Below are 21,009 nucleotides of genomic sequence, written 5' to 3' on the forward strand. Positions count from 1 at the left end.
TCTCCTGTCCCTAGGAGTTGCTGCCTCTGTTGCTGCTGCCTCGAGGGCCTTTGCTCAGTGCCTCAGTGCCTCAGCAGCGCCTATCTTCCTCACCCCCACCTCCTGCCCCCTGCCCTTCCCCCAGCCTCGCCTCCAGCTTCTTGTACCATGAATTACACCCTGGGTGCTTGGGCGATCTCATGACATCTGTTTCCTCTGCTTCATGAGACAGAGCTAATCCCACCTCCCAGGTAACAGGGCAGTGGGGCTGCCCAGTCCAAGGGTTCATTCCCCTGTGGCCAGAAAAGCAGATAAAGGGAGACTCTGAAAGGGGCAGGCACTGCTCCATGATTATATAAAGTAGAGCCAGCTTGAGGCTGGTCTGGGCCTCCTAACCCTGCTCAGTGGGCTTTCTCTCTTTCTGTCTCACCATGCTTCTCCCCATGTGGGCAGCTCCTCTCCCACTCCGGATTCCTTTACCCTGACTGGTGGTATTTAGACCACTTCTGGGAATGAAAACACACGGGGGCCCACACCCAGGGGTCGGGTGTGGCAAAAATGTCCTCTCCCCTCCCGGTGCTGCTGGTTAGGAACTAGGCTTTCTGTACAGACTCGGTTACGTGATCCTTCTGGTCAAGGGACCTCACTATGTTATGTGCCCTTGAGCCCAGGAAGGGGAGACGATGGGGCAGAGCGAGGGGGGCATCAGTTCCTGCTTCTCCTGTTCTGTTTACAGACAAGCCGCTGTCCTCCCTGAATAAGGGGGAGCAGGCAGAAGACAGTGCCAAGGTGGCACGAGGCTGCCCACGTGCCTGGTCTGAGGTGGTGTTTGCTGCATGCCAGACACCCGGAGGTGCTACTCTGAGGACCCAGGCCCCCAGCAGAGCATCTCGCAGGCTTTGGAAGCTGACCTCTGACCTGAGAGCAATCAGAATTTGGGTACCCCAACCCCCGCCCTGGATTCAGAGCCCCATCACCACCAGTGAGTCTTGGCTCTGCTTATAGCATCTGACGCCAGAGGGGCTGAAAATAGCCCCTGGAGAGGGGGGAGAGGGGGGAGAGGGGGGAGAAGGGGGCTATTTAAAGGGCTCCGGAGGAGCAGGGCATAGCAGAGGGATCAAGAAGGAATAATGGCCACTTCAGAGCTGAGCTGCCAAGTGTCTGAGGAGAACCAGGAGCGCAGGGAAGCCTTCTGGGCCGAGTGGAAAGACCTGACTCTGTCTACCCGGCCGGAAGAGGGGTGAGTGTGGATCATCTGGAATTCTGCCTCCCCCTCCCCAAATGCCTGCTACATAGCAGAGTACACGCCCCTGAAGTTTCTGGGGCCCCTCCCCTGCTCCAGGGACCTGGCCATCCCAGGGAGACCCCACTTAGCCCAAGACCAGAGAGCAGCTGCTCTCAGTTGATTCTCCTCATCTCTCCACTTTCAGATGCTCCCTGCATGAGGAGGATACACAGAGGCATGAGACCTACCACCGGCAGGGACAGTGTCAGGCCGTGGTACAGCGCTCGCCATGGCTGGTGATGCGCCTGGGTATCCTCGGCCGTGGGCTGCAGGAATACCAGCTGCCGTACCAGCGGGTGCTGCCGCTACCCATCTTCACCCCTACCAAGGTGGGGGCCACCAAGGAGGAACGCGAGGAGACCCCCATTCAGCTGCGGGAGCTGCTGGCCCTGGAGACAGCCCTGGGCGGCCAGTGCGTGGAGCGCCAGGACGTGGCTGAGATCACCAAGCAGCTTCCCCCGGTGGTGCCAGTCAGCAAACCCGGGCCCCTGCGGCGTACCCTGTCTCGGTCCATGTCTCAGGAAGCTCAGAGAGGCTGAGATGACTGCGACCGATGCAGACTCTGATGTGTCTGCCTTGGGCTGGGCACTTCCTGCCTAGGACGATGGGGGAGAGCTGCTGGCCAAGGCTGCTTTGTAGTTTGCCCAGAGGTGCGGGCCATGGGAGGAGGGAGCCAGAGGCCAGGATGCCTAGGTGTCCTGGGTCCCCACAGGGAGGGGAACAAGGATGGTGGACACTAGGAGTGGAGAGCTGAGTACCCTCAGCCCCAGAAGAAGGGACAAGAGATTCTGTTGAGAGCCAGAGGCCCCATGAGAGGCCCTGGAACACGCCTGTGCGGTTACAGCGATGGAGTAGGAGAAGGAAGGATGTAGAATGCTCCAGAAGGATGCTTGGAGACCGGAAGGAGGGGGATGTAAAGAGGGTGAAAGCAGGGCAGGCCCCCAGCACCCTCTGTTAGCACTGCAATAAACGCTCAGCCATGTCCCAGGCTTGCATCGTTCTTTCTCTCTCTCTCTCTCTTCCTTCCTTCCTTTTCTCTTTCTTTCCTTCCTTCCTTTCTTTCTTTCCTTCTTTCTTTCTTTCTCTTTCTTTCTTTCCTTCCTTCCTTCCTTCCTTTCTTTCTTTCTTTCCTTCTTTCTTTCTTTCTCTTTCTTTCTTTCTCTTTCTTTCTTTGTGGTTGGGGGTGGGCATGAATGTCTCCCATGAACTTCTGGGAACAGCCAAGCATTTGAATTAAATATGGCATAACCAGAGGGTACACTCCATGCTTCTGGGTGGGGTACAGGGGCAGGGTTGTAAACAGAGTAACTGTCTGGTCCCCCTTCCTGTGCCACTGCCCGGCCCTGGCTTCTGTGTCCAGTTCCTGGCACTGGGGAGTGTTCAGCAGGCCAGCTGGCATCAGGGTTTGTTTAAATGGTATCTGTGGACGATATGGAAGGGGCTGGCACCAGGGCTGTCCTTGGCTGTGCCTTGGGGTGTGGATGGGGTCAGTGACCCTAAGACCCGTCAGTTGTAGATCCAGACAGAATCAAATCTTGGCTGGCATCAGGTGTTCCACTGTCCCTGGCCTGGGTGGGAGGACAGGGTTTAAGTTCCTATCTGTGACCTCCGCAGCTGTTGTCATGCTTCCTGTGCCAGCCTGGGTGTCTGGCCTTTAGGATAAGGAAGGGGCACAAAGAAGAACTGAATAGAAAACCAGGACTATCTTAGCAGGGGCTGGTAACCCACCCACCCCAGAAAGGCAGAGGGCTCAAAGGGTTCCTGCTTCAGGAAGATTGAAGACACTGTTGCCAGGGCGGTTTGCCATTTTGGTTTATTTATTTTATGTGAGTCACTGTCACTGTCTTCAGACACACCAGAAGAGGGCATCGGATCCCATTACAGATGGTTGTGAGCCACCATGTGCTTGCTGGGAATTGAATTCAGGACCTCTGGAAGAGCATTCAGTGCTCTTAACCACTGAGCCACCTCTCCAGCCTGGTTTGCCCTAGTACATGGGCGGGAAGACAAGCACATTATGTGCCAGGCACCTAGAGCACCAAGCAGGACCTGAAGGCCAGGCCCTGCCAACTCCCCAGTGGGGACAGGGTTGTTGACTGAGGGGTGGGGGGTGAAGGATGGCAGGGTCCTCTACCTGTGAAAAACCAAAAAGTGCGCATGCGCTGCCTCTGTAGTGGCTGTGGCAGTACCAAGAATGTGTTCTGCACTCTCTGTTCTTACACGAGTCCGGTGTCCCTGACCTGGTAGGAACATCCTGAACTAACCATGCTTGCCGGACCTCAGATAAGCAGCGCATAGCCCCAGGGCCCCACAGGGGATGCCCGGATGTTCTGCTTGCTAAAAGCATTAGACCCCACTCACCTGTATCTCTGCTGCCATCAAATGCTCGGGGCAGAGACCTGCTCAGTACCCAGGGCCACCAAGACAGAGGCCAGAACAGAGTGTCCTCTCTGAAGGAGGATAGAGACGGGGTAGAGGTCTGGAGGTGGGGATGGCATGATAAAGAAGGGGAGTTTGTAAGGGTACCCCGAGAGAGGGGAGGAGGCCGGGAAGGATGCTGGGACTGGGAACACGAGCTAGTTCAGACCTTGGGAAAGAGAAGGGATGGGATGCTGGACGCTGGATGGAGTCTGTGGGAGGCTGGAGAGGAGTCAGGGGGCCACTGGAACTGAGGCTGGGGGAGCAGAGCAGCACTGGAGCGATCAAGAGCCCATAAAGGTGGAGGGTTGTCAAGCAAGAGTAAAGCAGGAGTGGGGCAGGAGCGATGTTCTAAAGGGCGCCCTCCACATCTCCCCCCTCCCCGCCCCCGCGCGTCCGTCCGGCGCTCAGACACTAACTGAGATGGATGGGGTGACAGAGATGTGGCGGCCTCGGGCGCCTCATCCCTCAGCAGCCACCCACCCCTGTGATGGAGGGGTCTGGGCGGGGGGGAGGGGACCCAGTAGTAGATAAAGGGATGGGGAGGTTAGCGGAGATAGGCGGCCTCAACAGGAGCATGGACCGTGGCTCAGACCCGAAGCACACTGCAGGGATGGACTCTGACTCCGACCCTGGCCAGGCAGAGGTCGCCTTGGCTTACCAGCGCTTTGAGCCCCGTGCCTACCTCCGCAACAACTACGCGCCTCCTCGTGGGGACCTGAGCAACCCTGATGGTGTGGGGCCTTGGAAGCTTCGCTGCATGGCGCAAGTCTTTGCCACCGGTGAGCACTGGAAACAGAGGCACGAGAGAGCAGAAGTCATAGGGAAATGAAACGGGGAGAGAGAAACAAGAGTGTGCACCAAATGGGGAACCAAGAAGCAGAACTATAGGTGTGTAGCCGGCACAAACAGGAGCGGACGATAGTCTTGGCTACTAGGGATGCGGAGGCTTGGAGGACAAGTAGTTGAGGCCCGGAATTGGAAGACTGACTAGACAACTTAAGGTTCTTTTCTTTCCAGGGGAGGATGCTTAAAGTTGAGAGACAGATGGGACCGGGAGACGGAGAGGGAGACGGAGAGGGAGAGGGAGAGGGAGAGGGAGAGGGAGAGGGAGAGGGAGAGGGAGAGGGAGAGGGAGAGGGAGAGGGAGAGGGAGAGGGAGAGGGAGAGGGAGAGGGAGAGGGAGAGGGAGAGGGAGAGGGGTTGGAGACTGCAAAGAAAGAGGCTCCATCCTTGATGTCAAGGGATCTCCCCCACTAAATTGTAACTAGAGCTAGTTTCTGAGTGGTGGAATCCGAGTCAGAGGAGCCCTGTCAGCACAAGTGCTGGGGAGGACACGAGGGAGAGGGGTGGCTGAGGCAGGAACCCCCTGATATCCCCTCCTCTGCTCTACCAGGTGAGGTGTCTGGACAGGTCCTCATTGACATCGGCTCAGGCCCCACCATATACCAGCTGCTCAGCGCCTGTGCCCACTTCGAGGACATCACCATGACAGACTTCTTGGAGGTCAACCGGCAGGAGCTGGGACTCTGGCTGCGAGAGGAACCAGGAGCCTTCGACTGGAGTGTGTATAGCCAGCATGTCTGCCTCATCGAGGACAAGGGGTGAGAACTGGGCTGGGAGCTTCACACGGAGTGGTGGGCGGGTGCTGGAGGGCGGAGGAGGACTGAGCCTCTGGGGTAGTCCTGAGCCCCGCCTTGTGCCCCCTGTACAGAGAGTCCTGGCAGGAGAAAGAACGCCAGCTCCGAGCGAGGGTGAAGCGAGTCTTGCCCATTGATGTGCACAAGCCCCAGCCCCTGGGAGCTTCGGGCCTGGCACCCCTGCCTGCTGACGCCTTGGTCTCTGCCTTCTGCCTGGAGGCTGTGAGCCCGGATCTCCCAAGCTTCCGGCAGGCTTTGTATCATATCACGACGCTGCTGAGGCCCGGGGGTCATCTCCTTCTCATCGGGGCCCTGGAGGAGTCGTGGTACCTTGCTGGGGAGGCCAGGCTATCTGTGGTTCCAGTGTCAGAGGAGGAGGTGAGGGAGGCCCTGGTCTGTAGTGGTTATGAGGTCCGAGACCTTCGCACCTACATCATGCCTGCCCACCTCCGCACGGGTGTGGATGACGTCAAGGGTATCTTCTTTGCCTGGGCCCAGAAGATAGAGGTGCAGGCGTGAGGCTCCATTTGCCTCCCTAACTCCTTATCACCCGAAGTGGCACCTAATAAAGTAACAGTCCCCTGCTATGTCTGTGCTGTTTGTGACTCTCCTAGACACAAGGAATAGGAAAAGGTCTCCGAGGCTTAGAAGGAACCAATCCTAGCTTTTTCTTTTTGCCCTAGAAGCCTTCGTGAAGGCTGCTTTCTGTGCCACCCATTCTCCCCTCCCCAGGAAGGCCACACGGCACGTGCCAGGCGCTTGTGTGGTTCTCGAGGCTAGTCACCCAGCCTCAGCTGGGTAGCGGGTGCCACCAGCTTGCCCCCAGGTGAAGCTCGGAGAGCCTGAATAAGAGTCAGGGCTGGAGATCCAAGGGCTGAAGTGAAGAGGTGGAAGGTGTTAAGGTCCAGACGCAAATACAGGCTGAGACCCAAGAAGGCAAGAGTCAGTGCCAGCCCCAGCCCCAGCCCCAACCCCGGCCCCAACCCCGGCCCCAACCCCGGCCCCAACCTCGGCCCTGGCCCTCCGCTGGCCTTGGGCTCTACTTGGCTCCATGCCTGGTCCCTACCACCCTCACTCTCACATGCCCGGGTAGAGATCAGCCATTGGCCAGTGATGCCTCCTTCCCTCCAGCCCACCTTATACACAGAGAGGAGCAGAGTCAGGGCGCGTGAGGCCAGGAATTACTTTATTAAGTCTGTCCTTTCCTGCCTCTGGCCTTAAAATTGTTCTTAGTATAAAACAACAAAACCAAAAACCCTAATAGGCTGCCCAAGTACCTGAGCTAGAGCCCTGGCATGGCTGTCCTCCCCCACAAAGGGGGGCAGAGGGCAGGGGCAGACAGCCTTCCTGACGGGGCTGGTGCAGGATGCAGGCTGGATGGGTTCTGCTTGCCCTGAGATTGCCCGGGGAGAGTCCGGCTCTGACAAAGTTCTATAGTAGGGAACTGAGGTGGGAGATCCACCATCCCAAGATAAAGGAATAAATAGCAGGTGGGGCACTCTTCCCCTCTCTCTGCCTTCCAGGGGCTAGTTCTCAAGGTGCTCTCAAGACATGTGGGGGGAGGTGTGTGCTTTATGTGGGGTACAAAGGGGCACGGGCAGGCACCCACACCCACACCCAGCATCCCAAAGTCATGTGCAGATACTAGCAGCAGGATGGCCTTGGGGCCTGGGGCCGACTTGGAGCTCAAGTGACTGTTGATGATGACTTGATCCCCCTGTTCTGCTTCAGCCTCCTACCAGCGTGTTCCGTGCATGTTCGTCTCTTACACATACCTTCCCCAAACCACCCGCCCCCTGAACACACACCCACGCTGTACACTCTAAGTGAAGGCCCACAATCCTCCAGCTCACTGACTATCTGGTCACCTGCTCCTGGCTTGGCCCATATCCCTCTATGTGTCAATGTGCCCACTCCCAACCAGAACAGCAGACTGGGTTCTCATCCTGAGCTTTCTAGGGTCCTGGCCCTGAAGTCGAGACTTACAGGTTGTAGGAGGCAGGGCAGAAACCCTTAGTCCTCCCCGCAGCAGCCCAGTTCCTCAGACCCAGAGAGAAACTTGGGCAGCTGAGGAGCAGGCATCCAGTGCCACCTAGTGGTGCCCTGACAAAAAGAGATCCCAGTGTACCCAAAGGCCTGCGGGTGTGGTTTTGGGGGCAAGTGGAGGTACGCAGGGTGGTGCTATGGGGACGAGTGAGGTGGAAAGGGGGGTGGAGGTTGAGGACACAAAAGCAGTCCTCTCTGTAGACCTCAAAACACGGTCTCAGTTTAGCCCCAGGTACGGGATAGCTGCCTCTTCCCTGTCCCAGACATGAGGTAGCAGCTCCCAAGACAGGTTCCACGTGAGGGCCAGCAATGGCCAGGTAGCTACAGGCTTTCAGGTCCAAACCTCACATGGTCAAGTTCAAGAAGCTAAAAGGAGAAAAACCATTCCTCTCAGGGGGAGAAGGGAAAAGCCTCGGGGATGAGGCAGAGCCACTCCCTCCTGGCCTCTCTAGTCCAGCTTGAACATAGCTTCAGATTCCTTCAGTAGGTATAGGCTGTCGTCTTCCAGAAATCTGTGGGTGGAGAGATGAGCCCTCTGAGGCAGACACCCAGGTCAGAGAACGTCCCAGACGGTGGGGGGACAGCAGGCAAGTAGGAGGGGGAGCAGGCGAGGAAGGGCAGAGAAAGGAAAACCTGAGGCTGGGCGGAGCACTGACCTGAAGAAGAGGGTGTGGACGGGGATGGTGCTGATGTGCCAGATGGCATGAGCATCCAGCACCCAGAAGAGGGGAGGGAAGTCGAGCAGCTCCAGCAGGGACAGCCCCTGCAGCAGCACCACCACCACCATACACCTGCGGGTGTGAGGTAGGCGCCGGTGGTTCCGTAGGCACCAGACCAGCCACCACGCCAGATTCACCAGGCCTGGGGGGCAGGGACAGGAGCGGTGTACTCACTGGATCTCCCCCTGGATTCGAGCTGCCTTCCCCCCGACTCTCCCCACCCCCAGCCTCCCATCGAAACTACCCCCCCCAAGAATCCACCCCCCCCCTTGCCCAGCCATGGCTCTCCGAGGGAGCTCACCTATAGCCACATTGGCCATCATATTGTAGCCGTAGTCGAAATGGACAAGGCTCAGGTAGGAGATGTGTCCTGTCAGCAGCAGAAGCAGCAGGGCACCGAAGGCACTGGCCACGGTCGGGTGCTGCAGTCCCACGGTCCTGTCCAGCCACCCAGAACAGCTCAGAGAGCAGCTGGCTGTCCTCGGAGCTGTGTCCCCTCAACTGTTTCCTAGCCCAGAGGGTTGAGGGCTCTCAGAAGCCACTGCCCTCTCCCTCTCCCACCAAGCTGGCTGTTTCAGAGAAACCAAAGGCCACAGCTCCCAGAGAAGCCAGGTCCACCTCTCTCAGGTGTCCTCCCCCACCCAGGTGCAGTCCCCTCTCTGCCCTAGCCCCAGGCGCTCACCTGACACAGCACAGGTAAACAGAATGCAGGATGACGGCTGAAGCACAGAAGTAGTCCATCTTCTGAGGGTGGGAGAGCCCATGGGGCCAGGTGAGAGAGCAGAGTGTGGCCCAGGGCCCACAGAGGAGCCCCAGGGCATGAGGCAGGGAAGGGACAGAGCCTGAACTTGCAGTCAGCAGGAGCCCTATCTCTCACCCCTCTGCCTATGGCTGTCTCACTGTGTCCACGTTACAGAGCATTTAGAACGACTCAGCATGCACGGTGTGGAGAGGGCCCTCGTTAGAAGGGCACACCATGGGACTCAAAACGTCATTTGGGATGTGACAGACATGGACTCCAATTGTGATCATGGTAGCTGGGTAACCCTGGAAAGTGACTTCATCCCCTCCGCGCCCCCCCCCACCAACACCTCAGCTCAGTGGCCTTATAGGTCAGAAAGCCAATGACAAAAGACAGAACTCTCCTGGCAAGATCCAGGTATGGCCCCATGCACTGCCTGGTTTGGGATGCCTGGCAGAGACAGGTTCTGCAGAGATGCAAGCTCTGCGGATGGAGCTGCCTTCACTCTGTGGAGCTTGCCTTGCCCTCTCCTGGGCTTCTCTGGGGCTGTCCCAGGCAGGGGGCTGGGAGGTGCTCACCTCTGTGAGGTCAGTGTCCCTGGTATGGAAGACTGTGGACCAGAACCAAGCATTGAGAGACACCTGAGGAAGGAGAGGCTGGTCAGCATGCTGCCCGAGGTGGAGGAGACTGTGGAGCTCTGCTAGAGAAAGTGTTTCCTATGCCCTGAGAGTCCACTGAAAGAGCCAGCAGAGGACTCACTTCCAACCTAACCCAGTCCCCTCGGGAGGATTTCCCACCACTGTAAACTACCACCCAATCCCCCAGGCCAGAAGAGCTGCAGCTTCCACAGGTTCTGGCCTGGCCACGGAACCAGTCCTGGCAGATTCAAGTTCCCAAATTACCCAATCTTTAAGACAACAGCCCCCAGGGCCCTGCCTCCTCCCGCACTGCCAGGTGATGACAGCCCCACCCCAGCCTGTGGGAGCCTGTGACCTCAGCTTCTGGGGGCGGGAATGAGGTGGGTGGGGTGGGGGGACTTGAGCTAGCTTGGGGTGTGTCAGGTGGAATAGCAATCCCGGGAGGGAGATGAAGCTGATCCCACTGGAGTCTAGCCTCTGAGGAAGGCAGTGGCCAACCTAGCTCAGCTTCCTCCTGGCCAGGCTGGCCTAACCCGCTGAGCCAGTAGCTGTTCTAGAGTTCTGGGAGGAGCAGGGGCAGAATAGCAGAATGGCCCAGGGGAATGCCGGGGGCCCTCTTCCCAGAACTGGGCAGTGTGTGAGACTTGCAGATGCACCATATTGTGGGAGTCCATGCTGGTGCTTTCTTCCAGACCCGAGTTCCCAGCAAAGGCCCCAGTTACGGAGAGAAGAGCAGGCTAGGGTGGAAACACAAACCAGACGCTGAGAAATCGGTGGCAGCTCGTCACAAAAGGAAGAGACGGGCTTGGCCTGTCATACTTGGGAGACTGGGCAGAGACACTTGCCGCACAGGCCTGTGGGAGCTGCCCACTTAAGTACCACGACTAGTGGCCAGTCAGGGGGGGACACAGGGACAGGTCAGGAAGCCAGTCTGTAGGGTCCCATGGTAGAAGGATGAGACATAGCCGAGCTCCTGAGACTGCTAAGAGCCCCGGGTAACACAGAGGGCAGAGTGGAGGAAAGGTGGGGCTTCTGATGCTGGGCTGTGGCTCTGGGAGCTCTCTGTTCCCACCCACTGCTGAGCCTGGCTTGTCTCTGCCAGCGAGTCCCTCACAGTGCCTTCTACTTAGCGAAGGCTACCTGAAGAATGGCCTCTGAAGCCTTTGGGAGGCTCTGAGGTGCATCCCATGGTGGGTAGGCTTCTTCTGGTCCTTCCCTCAGGCTTGGAAAGGTGGCTTTACATTTCCTGGGGTACCTGGTTGTGCTCCTCAGAGGGGAGGTCATAGTCTGTGTCCCACGCCAGCTTCAGCCACTCATTCTCAATAAGCAGACTTCCCAATGTGGCCACTCCACACGAAATATATCTCCTTTTGTGGTTCGCCACTATTAGTCTGGCTTTTTAAATTGGTTTATTGAGGATGAGTGGCCAAACCTGACTTGGAACACGGGTTATGACCTTTAAGTTCAGAACAAGTCTAAGCTCTCTCTCTTCAGCTGGGACAGGCCTGAGTGGCCCTCACCCCCTCCCTCACAAGGCCTGTAGTGAGATCTGACATGAGTCAGTGTGGGGAGAGGGGTGACCCTAGGCTGGAGACAGGGACCAAGTGATCACAAGGATCAGGCAGACCAGGTGCAGGGATATCTTAGGGAGGACAGTGGCCCTGGAACCTGTGTGGGAGGGAGGAGAGGAAGGCAGCAGGCACTGGCAGCCAGCCAGGAGTCCTTGTCACCCACAGCAGGAAGGGGGAGGTGACAAGAGGGCTGATCTAAGTGGCAGTTGGAACACTGGAAGAAGAGGGCAGAGGTGCTCTGGGCCAGGCCTGAGTGCCACAGACAGGTGGGGGCTGCTTGGTTCCTTATCTGCAGGGGCCTTCTACGCACTGAGTCCTAGCTGAAGCCTGTACTCTACACCCCTGGGATGTCCCTCTCTCTTAGGGAGTATCCCATGAACAGTGGGGTCTTTCTGATACTTTCCTCGCACTCAAAGTATTGCTGAGAAAGCAGGCCCTGGACCCAAACCTGGGGCTTTAATGCTCTAAGCACAGCACAGCATTTCCTGTGTGTCCTGTCCTTAGGCAATGTATTTACCTGTTCGGCCTCATTTTCCCACTACCTGTGGTTTTTACTGCTGCCACCTGGTACACAGGTGACCCATGAACCTCTGTTTTCTTCATCATGTCCACCAGGCCACCCCCATGTCCCTTCATCCTCAAGGGCCACCAAATTCCAGATTAAAGCATGGGGCTCTAGGGCCCCAGCTCCCACGGTGCAGACTATGGGAAGAGACCATTTTCGAGCTCCCAAGCCACTGCCCCATCAGTATGGTCTCAGCAGGTGCTGGTTCCCCTCAGAGCTTGTAGTCAGACACAAACAGAGGACAGATGGACAGGGAAGGGAGGGGAAACCCCACACATACACAACTGTTCTACGCTCCTCCTTGGTTGTGCCCAGTGTGGTGGGAGGGACCAACAGGGGAGGTGAGAACTGTGTGTAAACAATGAGAATGGGGGACATGGGGCCCCGGGGTGACAGCGTTGTTGGGGTGAGGGGACAGGAGGTGGGTGGAGGGAGTCAGGGGGCTGTTTTAGTTTGCTGGCAAATACAAAAACAGACGAAAATATCACAGCCGCGAAACTGCTTGGATGCCAAGTGAGCCAGATCTGTCAGGAATTTGACCCCAGTGTTAAGCCCCAGTGCTCGGGGCTGTCATTGACACCATCACGGTGGGGACAAGTGGATCTTTAAATAGCTTGGTGTCTCAGAAGTGGGGGAGGCAGAATGTTAAATATGATGTCTGTTGCCATCCTGTCCCCTCCTGGGGCCACAGGGGCCACAGTCAAGCCGGGCAAGACTGCCTTGGGTTCCCTCCAAGGGGAGGTGGGGCTTTTTCCCCCCATCATCAAAGGAGAACTCCTGGGCTAGTGAGACATTTTGGGTGAAGGTACTTGTGCCAAACCTGACTGGCCTTCATGATAAGAGAGAGTCAATAAGCTAATAATAATTTTACAGTCTAACCATACACAAGTCATGGCGTGAGCATTCACTGTGTGCCTAGATGCACAAACCAATCCATCAACATTTTTAAAAGATTTCTTGCTTCCTAACATTGTTTGTTTCACTAGATTTTTGTCTGACACTTGGGAAGTCCTTCCTGAAGGCTAGCCATTATTCCCCTAGAGTTTCAGCCTACCTCTTCTCTTCTCCTTCCCTCCAGAGAGGAGGGCCGATCAGTGCCTAGCAAATCATCTCCCATCTATATCTGAGGCCCTTCCCCTGCTAGATAAAGGTAGGAAATGAATTGGTTTGGCCTCCTAGCTTTGGCAGAGGGCCAGCCCCCCATAAATTCAAAGGGCCACAGCATGTAGAACTCTACCTGTTCAGGCCAAACCTAGGTCTAGACGGCAAGGCAGGGGCCACCCTCTTCTGCTGAAGTTTCACAGACTCCACTAAGGGATAGAGTTATCAGAGAAGAGACAGCCCTGCTTCCCCCCGCTCCCCCACGGCAGAACCTCAAGTTGGCAAGGGGCCCTTCCATCCACAGCCCAGCACACATGAGAGTCACGCTTGTGCCAGAAGACCCGGCCCAGGATAAAGTCCACTGCCACACCCTCCAGGCAGAAACACAAGGCTCAATGGCAAGTGTGAAATCCAGCCTAGAGTACATGTTGTGGGGCCTGCCTACTACAGCAAAGCCCAGGGGTCCAGAGGCAGGAAGAGTGAACCTTAAGGGCCATCCTGGGCTAAATAATGAGACCCCTCCCATCTCAGCAGGAACAAAAACTAACTCATTCAACCAGTGGACTCTGTGACCCTGTGTCTCTCGAATACGTCATAAGGGCAAGAAAGGGCCCCAGTAACCTTAGCATCTGCCCCCTACCAGAAGACCTGCCCTACTTTCTAACTCTTAGGTTTTGCTTAGCTTCCCGGTGTGTCTAGGACCTGCTTCCCAGGCTGACTGGGCCTTTGCACAGGATTTGCACTGGAATTCCCAGCTACACAAATGCAAAATATGATTCTGCCCCTAGCAAATGCTCAGCCAGTGCTCATCCCAGGGAGCATTCAGGCCCCGGAGCCCAGTGGTGTGGTGCTAGAGGCTAGCCCCGTCTCCTCTACATGCTGCTTTGTTAGCTGTTATCTGGGGCTAAAGTCCTGTGTGTCTGAGTCTTACTCAGAGAGCACAGGTACACGATGAGGATCCCACAGCACATGCTGGTCAAGGGCTGAGGACAAGCCTGGCACCACATGCATGTGGCATGTGGCCCTTCCTCAGTGGCACTTACTGTTCTAGAATGTACTATGTAGCCCAGGATAGCTTTGGGCTCTGGCATTGCAGACATGAGTCACCACATCCAGCCATAACTACTGTTTTCAAACTTAAATTTGTCTTCGTTTTTTTGAAGCAGAGATTCTCCGTGTAATAGACTAGGTTAGACTTGAACTCACAGAGATCCTCTTGTCTCTGCACCCTGAGTGCTGAGATGAAAGATGAGAGTCACCAAGCCTGCTCCCCCCTCCACCGCCAAAATTAAGATAAGGTATCAACTGTGCAACTTATGGTGAACTCAGACTTCAAGTCCTCCTGTCTCAGCCTCCTGAGTGCTGGGATTGCATCATGGTCATTCTGCCCAACTGTCCCAAATTCGTAATTTTTTCCTTCTCTTTTTTTTCGCTGTTATTCCATAGCCTTTGACAGTTATAATCACTGAAGGGCAAGTACTAGGCCCAACACCTCCTTCCATGTTCGTCCCTTTGTCAGGTCAGCCTGTGTGCATCTCAGCACACACTGTGCCATTAGCTATGGTCAGAGTCCTCCAACCACTAGACCAGGAGTGGCCTTCTCTCTTGCTTGTCCTGTGGTTCTTGACCTTTTTGGCCAACAGATGCCCTTATCCTCTGCTGTCTTCACACTTTCTGGTTTTGTCTAGAAGAGTCCCGTTCTTCTTGTATTTACCCTGACACCCTCAACTCCTCACAGCTGTCTCACGTCAGGGAGGCCTTCCTCTGTTGCCCTGTAGGCCCATCCCCATCACGTGCCCTACAGCTCCTCCCTCCACTGGGCTTTCTTCAAGGTTGTACTTTGACATCTAATCGGGGATTTGTGAAATTAGTACCAGAGGGCAAGGAACTGTGTTTTTACATGTTTGGGGGCCTCCAGCACCCAGCAAAGTGCTTATCACACAGCAGGTTCCCAATGGACATGAATGGAGGCTCTTACAGCAGGAAGGGGAGTGAGTGGGATTTTCTCCCTTATGGCCTATCATAGAAGCTCTGACAGACATCCGCTGCACCCCCTTTCCTGTCACAAGGTGCCTGTCTGGACCCAAGACCACATTTCTTCCATGGTTCCGAGGCCATGGATTCTAGTTCCTCAGACCAGCCACACTGGTGAGGCTAGGCGGTCTTTCCTACTCAGCTGGACTCACTTGGGTTCTCTGAGGACAGACACAGGACTAGGCTGAGCTCTTATAAGAACCCTGGGCCAGGACAAAAGCCACATTAATCCTCCAGAGGGGTCTTGGAAAGACCTACAGGCTCTCTACCATCCACTTCCCATCACTGTTAGTAAACCACCCCATGGAGTCTCTTTGTAGCTTCCTCACTTAGGACAAGAGTGACTTTGTCCTCCCTCCTCCTGAGAACACTGCTCTGGCTCTCTACTAAGCCTACTGCCGCACCGTTCATTTTTGCCATGTCTGACTACCACACACTTTAGCTGTGGAAAAGAGAGAAACTGGTTGCTAGAAGCCCAGGACCGGGGATGTAAGAGCTCCTCTGCTCAGAGCAGGGTACAGAGTGTCCTGCCAGGCTACCTACCCAAGCGAAGGCCATGCAGGTGTGGTACATGGGGGAGGAGGCTGGCACGGAGGCGCGATAGCGACAGAGCATCACCAGGCTGGCCAGGCCATTGAGGAGCGAGGCCAGGGCAGAAGCTGGCTCTTGGATGAACAGGAACCGGGAGAAGGGCCACTGAAAAGGGAGCACAGGGAGGAGGGTGAGGAGAGGCAGCCCCTAACCAGCTCGGTCCACCTTTTCATGATGGCTGCATTAATGGCACTTCAGCTGGTTCCTCAGCTCAGGATTTCAAGTTCTCTCAAGTCAATGAGTGTCTCTCCAGAAGTCCCTGGTTAAGATGAGAGTCTTTCCCTGGCTGGCATGCACTGGCATGGGAGCCTGGCTCTGGGGACAGCAGATACACGAAGTGAAACCATACAGACGTGCTATCCAGGTCTGGGTCCCATCCCTCCTCAATTGATTGCCATCGTTCTCGGGGTGCCTGATTGCTTTGTGGTAAACTAGGGTGACCAGTTCCTGCCACAGGCCAAAGTGAGGTAATAGTGGGTCGAAGGGCACGAAGCGGCTGGGAAGTCTGATGGGTATTTCTGGTGGTCTAGACTCTCATTGGAGAAGCAGGGGGAGAAACACCTTAGTTAGGACCAGTGGGTATTTCCACCAGCCCTGAGAACCTCAGCACTACTGCAGGGGGACACAGATCTTTCTATGTGTGTCTTTGTTTTTTGTAGAGAGGGGCCCACTCTGAAGCCTTGGCTACACTGACTAGGTGGGCCTCAAGTTCATTGAGAGAGCCACCTGTCTCTGCCTCCCAAGTGCTGGTATTAAAGGTATGGACTACCATGCTTGGCTGGAGACACAGCCCTTATTCCTCCAAATTCAGAAGCAGGACAGACACATTAGCACCATGGGAAAGCAAGAGATTCTAAGCACAAGTTCCTGTCCTATCTCTCCCTCCCTGGGACACCTGGCCTCAGACTGCTGGGACAGCCTGGACCAACTCGGGCTGAAGGACCGCCATGTTCCTTCCCTGAGCCTCCCTCCGACTCACCTTGCCATGGAACTGAGGCACTCTGTAGCCCTCCTGAAGATAGAGACCAACAGTGAGCCACATACACTCATACTTGCAGTCGTCCCGACAAGTCCAGCCTGAAACAAACAAACAGGACCTACAGACAAGTCCTGGCTGAGGGAGGCATAAGCCGCACGGTGGAGCCCAGGCATGAATGGAGGCCAAGAGGACCTGAAGGCTGGACAGAACCAGAGGGAATCTCAAGATCTTACTTCCCAGCTGGACAGAGAAGAAAGGGTGGGTGCACACACACACACACACACACACACACACACACACACAGAGGGGGGGAGGGAGGGAGGGAGGGAGGGAGGGAGGGAGGGGAGAGAGAGAGAGAGAGAGAGAGAGAGAGAGAGAGAGAGAGAGAGAGAATATTATAGCAGCGAGAGCCCAAGCTCTCGGCATTTGACAGGCCCCTCTTGGAGACCTGGATTCATGTTTGTCCATTCTGAACCCAGGGACGAGTCGTTGGTGCCTTCCTACCTCCTGTGAAAATCAAGCTCAGACCTTTCACCTGACTCCTTATGTTCCCAGCTGCCTTTGTTCCCTCACTGCCACTAATCTTCCTGCTCCCTGCTCTCCAGGTAAACCAAGGTGCTGCCTGTACCCAAATCCTCCTAGGACCTCCAAGCTCTCTGTTGCCTCTGTCTGGGATGGAAAGGGGGTAGTAAGGAGGATGAGCTGTTGGTCAAACAGGCTAGAACTGGGAACGATCCTTTCCCCCTTTACAGACTGTGTGACCTTGGGCAAGGTACTTAATCTCTCTGAGTGTTCCCTTCTTTAAAGTGGATTAGGGAAAGTATCTGACAGGATTGTGGTGAAAGCCAACTGACCTGCTGTGACACCTGTCAAACATTTGTGCTCAATATATTGTTCATTGGCATCAATTCCATCCTGTTTAAATTGTTCCCTGGTTGTCCCTGTCTCCACCCACTGAAGCATCTCTTTCACTTCCAAATGCGTATAGTGCTGAATCTATGGGTCCATTAGGTCTCAAACCATTCTGTCTTGGAGAAGGCTAATAGTCACCTGCTTGGGGACTGTAAGCCCGGAAGGGCAGGATCCTGGCCTGACTCCTGGGTTATTTCAGGTCTTCTACTTTATATTTAACAAGTAGTGGTCTGAATAAATAAAATGAAGCCTCTAAAAAGGTGGGACAGTCTTATGCAATACCTGCCCCCCGCCCCCCTCCACCCCCCAGACATTCAGGAGGCTCCAGACATTAACACTCATAAGAGACCGCAGAGGGAAACTGAGGTTCTGATTTGCAGAACAGGAGGGCATAGTAGGAGGGGCTAAAGACAACGGGCGGGGCTTACACGAGTGGGTGGGGCTTACCAGCTAGGCTCATGTAGATTGGCTGGCGGGAGCGGAAGTGCTTCAGTGCGTCCCCCGAACAGTTCCGTTCCTCGCACCGCAGCACGCAGTCGCGGTACACCGGCTCGCGGTCGCCCTGGGAACTCCCTGCGAGTCCCACTGCCAAGGTTAGCAGCAGCAGCGGCGCCGTCCGCCTGGCCATCCTGTCACTCTGCCCGGCCGCTGAGGGAGGAGCTTGGAAGAGTACGAAGTCCCACTTCCGTAGCAACCGGAAGTACCTGTGTTCATCGTTGCAACCTCCGCTGACGCCCTCCCGCTTTAAATAAAAGTTCCCGGATTTCAGTGGGCGGACCTCACTTCTAAACTGCTGTCTCTTATAATATAGAGCATTCAAAGAGAAGGGGCGGTTCGCGTCCAGGAGCAAATTAAGTGTATTTTCTTCCTTCTGTTTTCCACGGTCTCTGTTTCAAGCAGACGCCTTTTTGTCATCCGTTCTCTTAGATTCCAGTTTCTGGGTGCCCCACTTCTCCCAATTTCTTATGTCATCACCTTTATTAAAGACGCTGCCGTTAAAAGAGCTGCAGAACTTCTAAACAGGTGTCTTTGTCTCTACTTTGGTCCCCTCCTGTAGGCATTTCTCTCCTATTTAGCTTTTATTACTGTGGTAAAGACCATGACCTAAAGTAACTTGGAGTTTGTTTTATTTCACCCGAACACAGCCCATCTTTGAGGGAAGCCAAGGCAAGAACCTGGAGGTAAGAAAGCAGAGATCCCGAAGGAGTGCTGCCTACTGGCTGGCTTTCCTTAGTCTCTTACAGCACCCAGGACCACTTGCTCAGGGTTGGCACCACCCACAGTAGTATGGACCCTCCCATATCAATTGTTAATAAAGAGAGTGTACCCTACAGGGTTGCCTACAGGCCAACCTAAAGGAAGCATTTTTTCTTAACTGAGGTACCCTTTTCCCAGATGATCCTAGCTTCTGTCAAGCTGACAACAAACACAAAGAGCAACAACAAAACCCAAAAACTAACCATGGATCCATTTTCAAGTTTGACCAGTCTCTTTCTTAAAATTCTTTACTAACTCCTCAACTCAGAGTGACCCGGCCTGCTGGTCTCCACTCCCTTGCTCCAGATACATTTTAAAGGTCCATGTCTCCAGAGTCTCCTGTCCTTGTCTGCTTTGGCCCTCTTGCTTTTGCTTGTTTTTCTTTAACCAATGAAAGGCCACCTTTTAAGGGTGATTGTTAACACTGGCAGGGTAATATATACTGGCTTGTTTTCTGATACGAGATGGAGTCCTTTCCTGTCCTGTTCACCTTTGGCACTAAAGTAGAACTTTGGTTTCCATGTGAGACATTTTGAGATCCCTTTCCTTTCCTTTCCTTTTTTTTTTTTTTAAGTGAATGAACAACTTAAAACTATCTGGGTGGGCCAGCCACTTGTGAATGAAGGCTCTTCACTGAACTGAATCCTCAGAACTCACATAAAGGTAGGAGGAAGGGGTTGGGGATTTAGCTCAGTGGTAGAGAGGCAAGCGCAAGGCCCTGGGTTCGGTCCCCAGCTCTGAAAAAAAAGAAAAAAAAATAAAGGTAGGAGGAGAGAACCAACTCCACGAAGTTCTGACATCAAGTGTGCAGTGCCGTGCGCACACACACGAACAGGCACACACACACACACACACACACACACGCACAATAATAATAATACATAAGAAACACGTTCTCGGGCTGGAGAGATGCGCAGCAGTTAAGAATGAGTACTATGGGGGCTGGGGATTTAGCTCAGTGGTAGAGCGCTTACCTAGGAAGCGCAAGGCCCTGGGTTCGGTCCCCAGCTCCGAAAAAAAAGAACCAAAAAAAAAAAAAAAAAAAGAATGAGTACTATGGGGTTGGGGATTTAGCTCAGTGGTAGAGTGCTTGCCTAGGAAGCGCAAGACCCTGGGTTCGGTCCCCAGCTCCAAAAAAAAGAACCAAAAAAAAAAAAAAAAAAAAAAAGAATGAGTACTATGCTTGCACATGACAAGAACTCAGCTCCCAGCATCCACAGGTGATCACTTGTGAAGCTAGCTCCAGGGGGTAAGGAAACCTTTTCTGGCCTTTTCAGGCATCGAGTGTATATGCACATACCTCAATACAGACATTTGCTTTAGTGACTGGTCCCCCACCTCAATCTCTGCCCAGCCACCAGCACCCAAATCTTTCTGTAGCTTTGGTGTCATGTAACTAAATCCTGCCCCTCCACCCCCGTGGTCATTCTCCCTTTATATCCTAGAAGGAGAATTGGGGTTGTAGGGTAGGATTTAATAATTATGAAGGTAAAGTGTGGATGAGCAAGAAGTATCATGGGATTTACCTTCATTGACCCAGCGAACAGCTCAAGGGTATATCATTCACCCTGAATTTTCTGTGAATGACACCTCCTCCAGTTAAACGTAACATAAATACTGTCCTTGAAGTTGACCATCCGGTTGATAGGGATGAGGAAATTATTATTTTTTGTGGAGATGAGGTCTCACTGTATAGCCCAGGGTGGTCTGCAAATTGGAATCTTCCTGCCTCTGCCTCCTGAATGCTGGGAGTATAAGCATTGGCCACCTGGGCCACCTCGGCCACCTCATTTCACTCTGGGAAATTGAAATGGGGGAGCAAGCCAGGGGGTTGGGGGGTCTCACACACCTTTAATCCCTGCACTCAAAAAGCAGAAGCAGTAGATCTCTGCGTACCAGACTAGCCAGGGCTACTCAGGGAGACCCTGCCTCAACAACAACAACAACACACCACACACACACACACACACACACACACACACACACACACACGCCCTCCAAAATAAAACAATCCAACAACAAACAAAACAAAAATGAAAAAGCAGGGGGTTGGGGATGTAGCTCAGTGGTAGAGCGCTTGCCTAGGAAGCGCAAGGCCCTGGGTTCGGTCCCCAGCTCCGAGGGGGAAAAAAAAAAAAGGAAAATAAACAATAATCAAAAATGAAAAAGCAGACACCGTGTTCCCCAGTGGCTGATGGGAAATACAATTGAATCCTAATATTACTTAGAATTTGACAGCCAGACCTGTACTGATAATTTTTTTTGTATTTATTATTCTGAGGATGTATCTTTTATGAGGATCCTGATTTGAAGATGGATCAAACCCTGATAGGGAAAAGTTCTCTGGTTGAGTTAACTAGGTGAGGATAGGACTCCTTTAAGATTTTTAGGTTCCAATTTTTTTTCTTCTTCTGTTCTGAGAATCTAGAGCTTGCAGCTAGGCATGGCAGCACACACCTGGAATTTCAGCACGGGGAATGTGGGGGGATAGGAGAATTATCAGTTCAAGGCCTGTCTCAAGGAGACAGATCA

At 54.3% G+C, this 21,009-nt stretch overlaps 3 protein-coding genes across 5 annotated transcripts; 2 read left to right on the forward strand and 1 right to left on the reverse strand.

The window, feature by feature from the left end:
- Positions 1-1,084: 1,084 nt before the first annotated feature.
- Positions 1,085-2,253, forward strand: Tcap (titin-cap). The gene is given in 2 exon segments (NM_001271277.1): positions 1,085-1,219; positions 1,410-2,253. Coding segments are annotated over 2 exon segments (504 nt in total). The 5' UTR covers positions 1,085-1,109; the 3' UTR covers positions 1,804-2,253.
- A 1,989-nt stretch (positions 2,254-4,242) lies between these two features.
- Pnmt (phenylethanolamine-N-methyltransferase) lies at positions 4,243-5,909 on the forward strand. Of its 2 annotated transcripts, none has more exon segments than NM_031526.2 (3): positions 4,243-4,464; positions 5,079-5,286; positions 5,397-5,909. In NM_031526.2, coding segments are annotated over 3 exon segments (858 nt in total). In that variant the 5' UTR covers positions 4,243-4,259; the 3' UTR covers positions 5,842-5,909.
- Positions 5,910-6,488: 579 nt separating this feature from the next.
- On the reverse strand, positions 6,489-17,893 carry Pgap3 (post-GPI attachment to proteins phospholipase 3). Of its 2 annotated transcripts, NM_001143895.1 has the most exon segments (8): positions 6,489-7,880; positions 8,025-8,229; positions 8,389-8,525; positions 8,770-8,831; positions 9,408-9,470; positions 15,282-15,434; positions 16,309-16,406; positions 17,668-17,889. In NM_001143895.1, coding segments are annotated over 8 exon segments (963 nt in total). In that variant the 5' UTR covers positions 17,849-17,889; the 3' UTR covers positions 6,489-7,816.
- Positions 17,894-21,009: the final 3,116 nt, after the last annotated feature.

The sequence above is a fragment of the Rattus norvegicus genome, chromosome 10 (assembly GCF_021556685.1).
Source record: "Rattus norvegicus strain SHRSP/BbbUtx chromosome 10, alternate assembly SHRSP_T2T, whole genome shotgun sequence".
Lineage (NCBI taxonomy): Eukaryota > Metazoa > Chordata > Mammalia > Rodentia > Muridae > Rattus > Rattus norvegicus.

Coding starts and splice junctions, on each gene's coding strand:
- Pnmt (XM_087569787.1), top strand. CDS start 5,171: ATGACAGACTTCTTGGAGGTCAACCGGCAGGAGCTGGGACTCTGGCTG. Junction 5,287..5,396: donor TGCCTCATCGAGGACAAGGG/GTGAGAACTGGG, acceptor CCCCCTGTACAG/AGAGTCCTGGCAGGAGAAAG.
- Pgap3 (XM_087574343.1), bottom strand. CDS start 17,848: ATGGCCAGGCGGACGGCGCCGCTGCTGCTGCTAACCTTGGCAGTGGGA. Junction 16,407..17,667: donor AATCTACATGAGCCTAGCTG/GTAAGCCCCACC, acceptor TGTTTGTTTCAG/GCTGGACTTGTCGGGACGAC. Junction 9,471..16,308: donor TGCCTCAGTTCCATGGCAAG/GTGAGTCGGAGG, acceptor CTCCTTCCTCAG/GTGTCTCTCAATGCTTGGTT.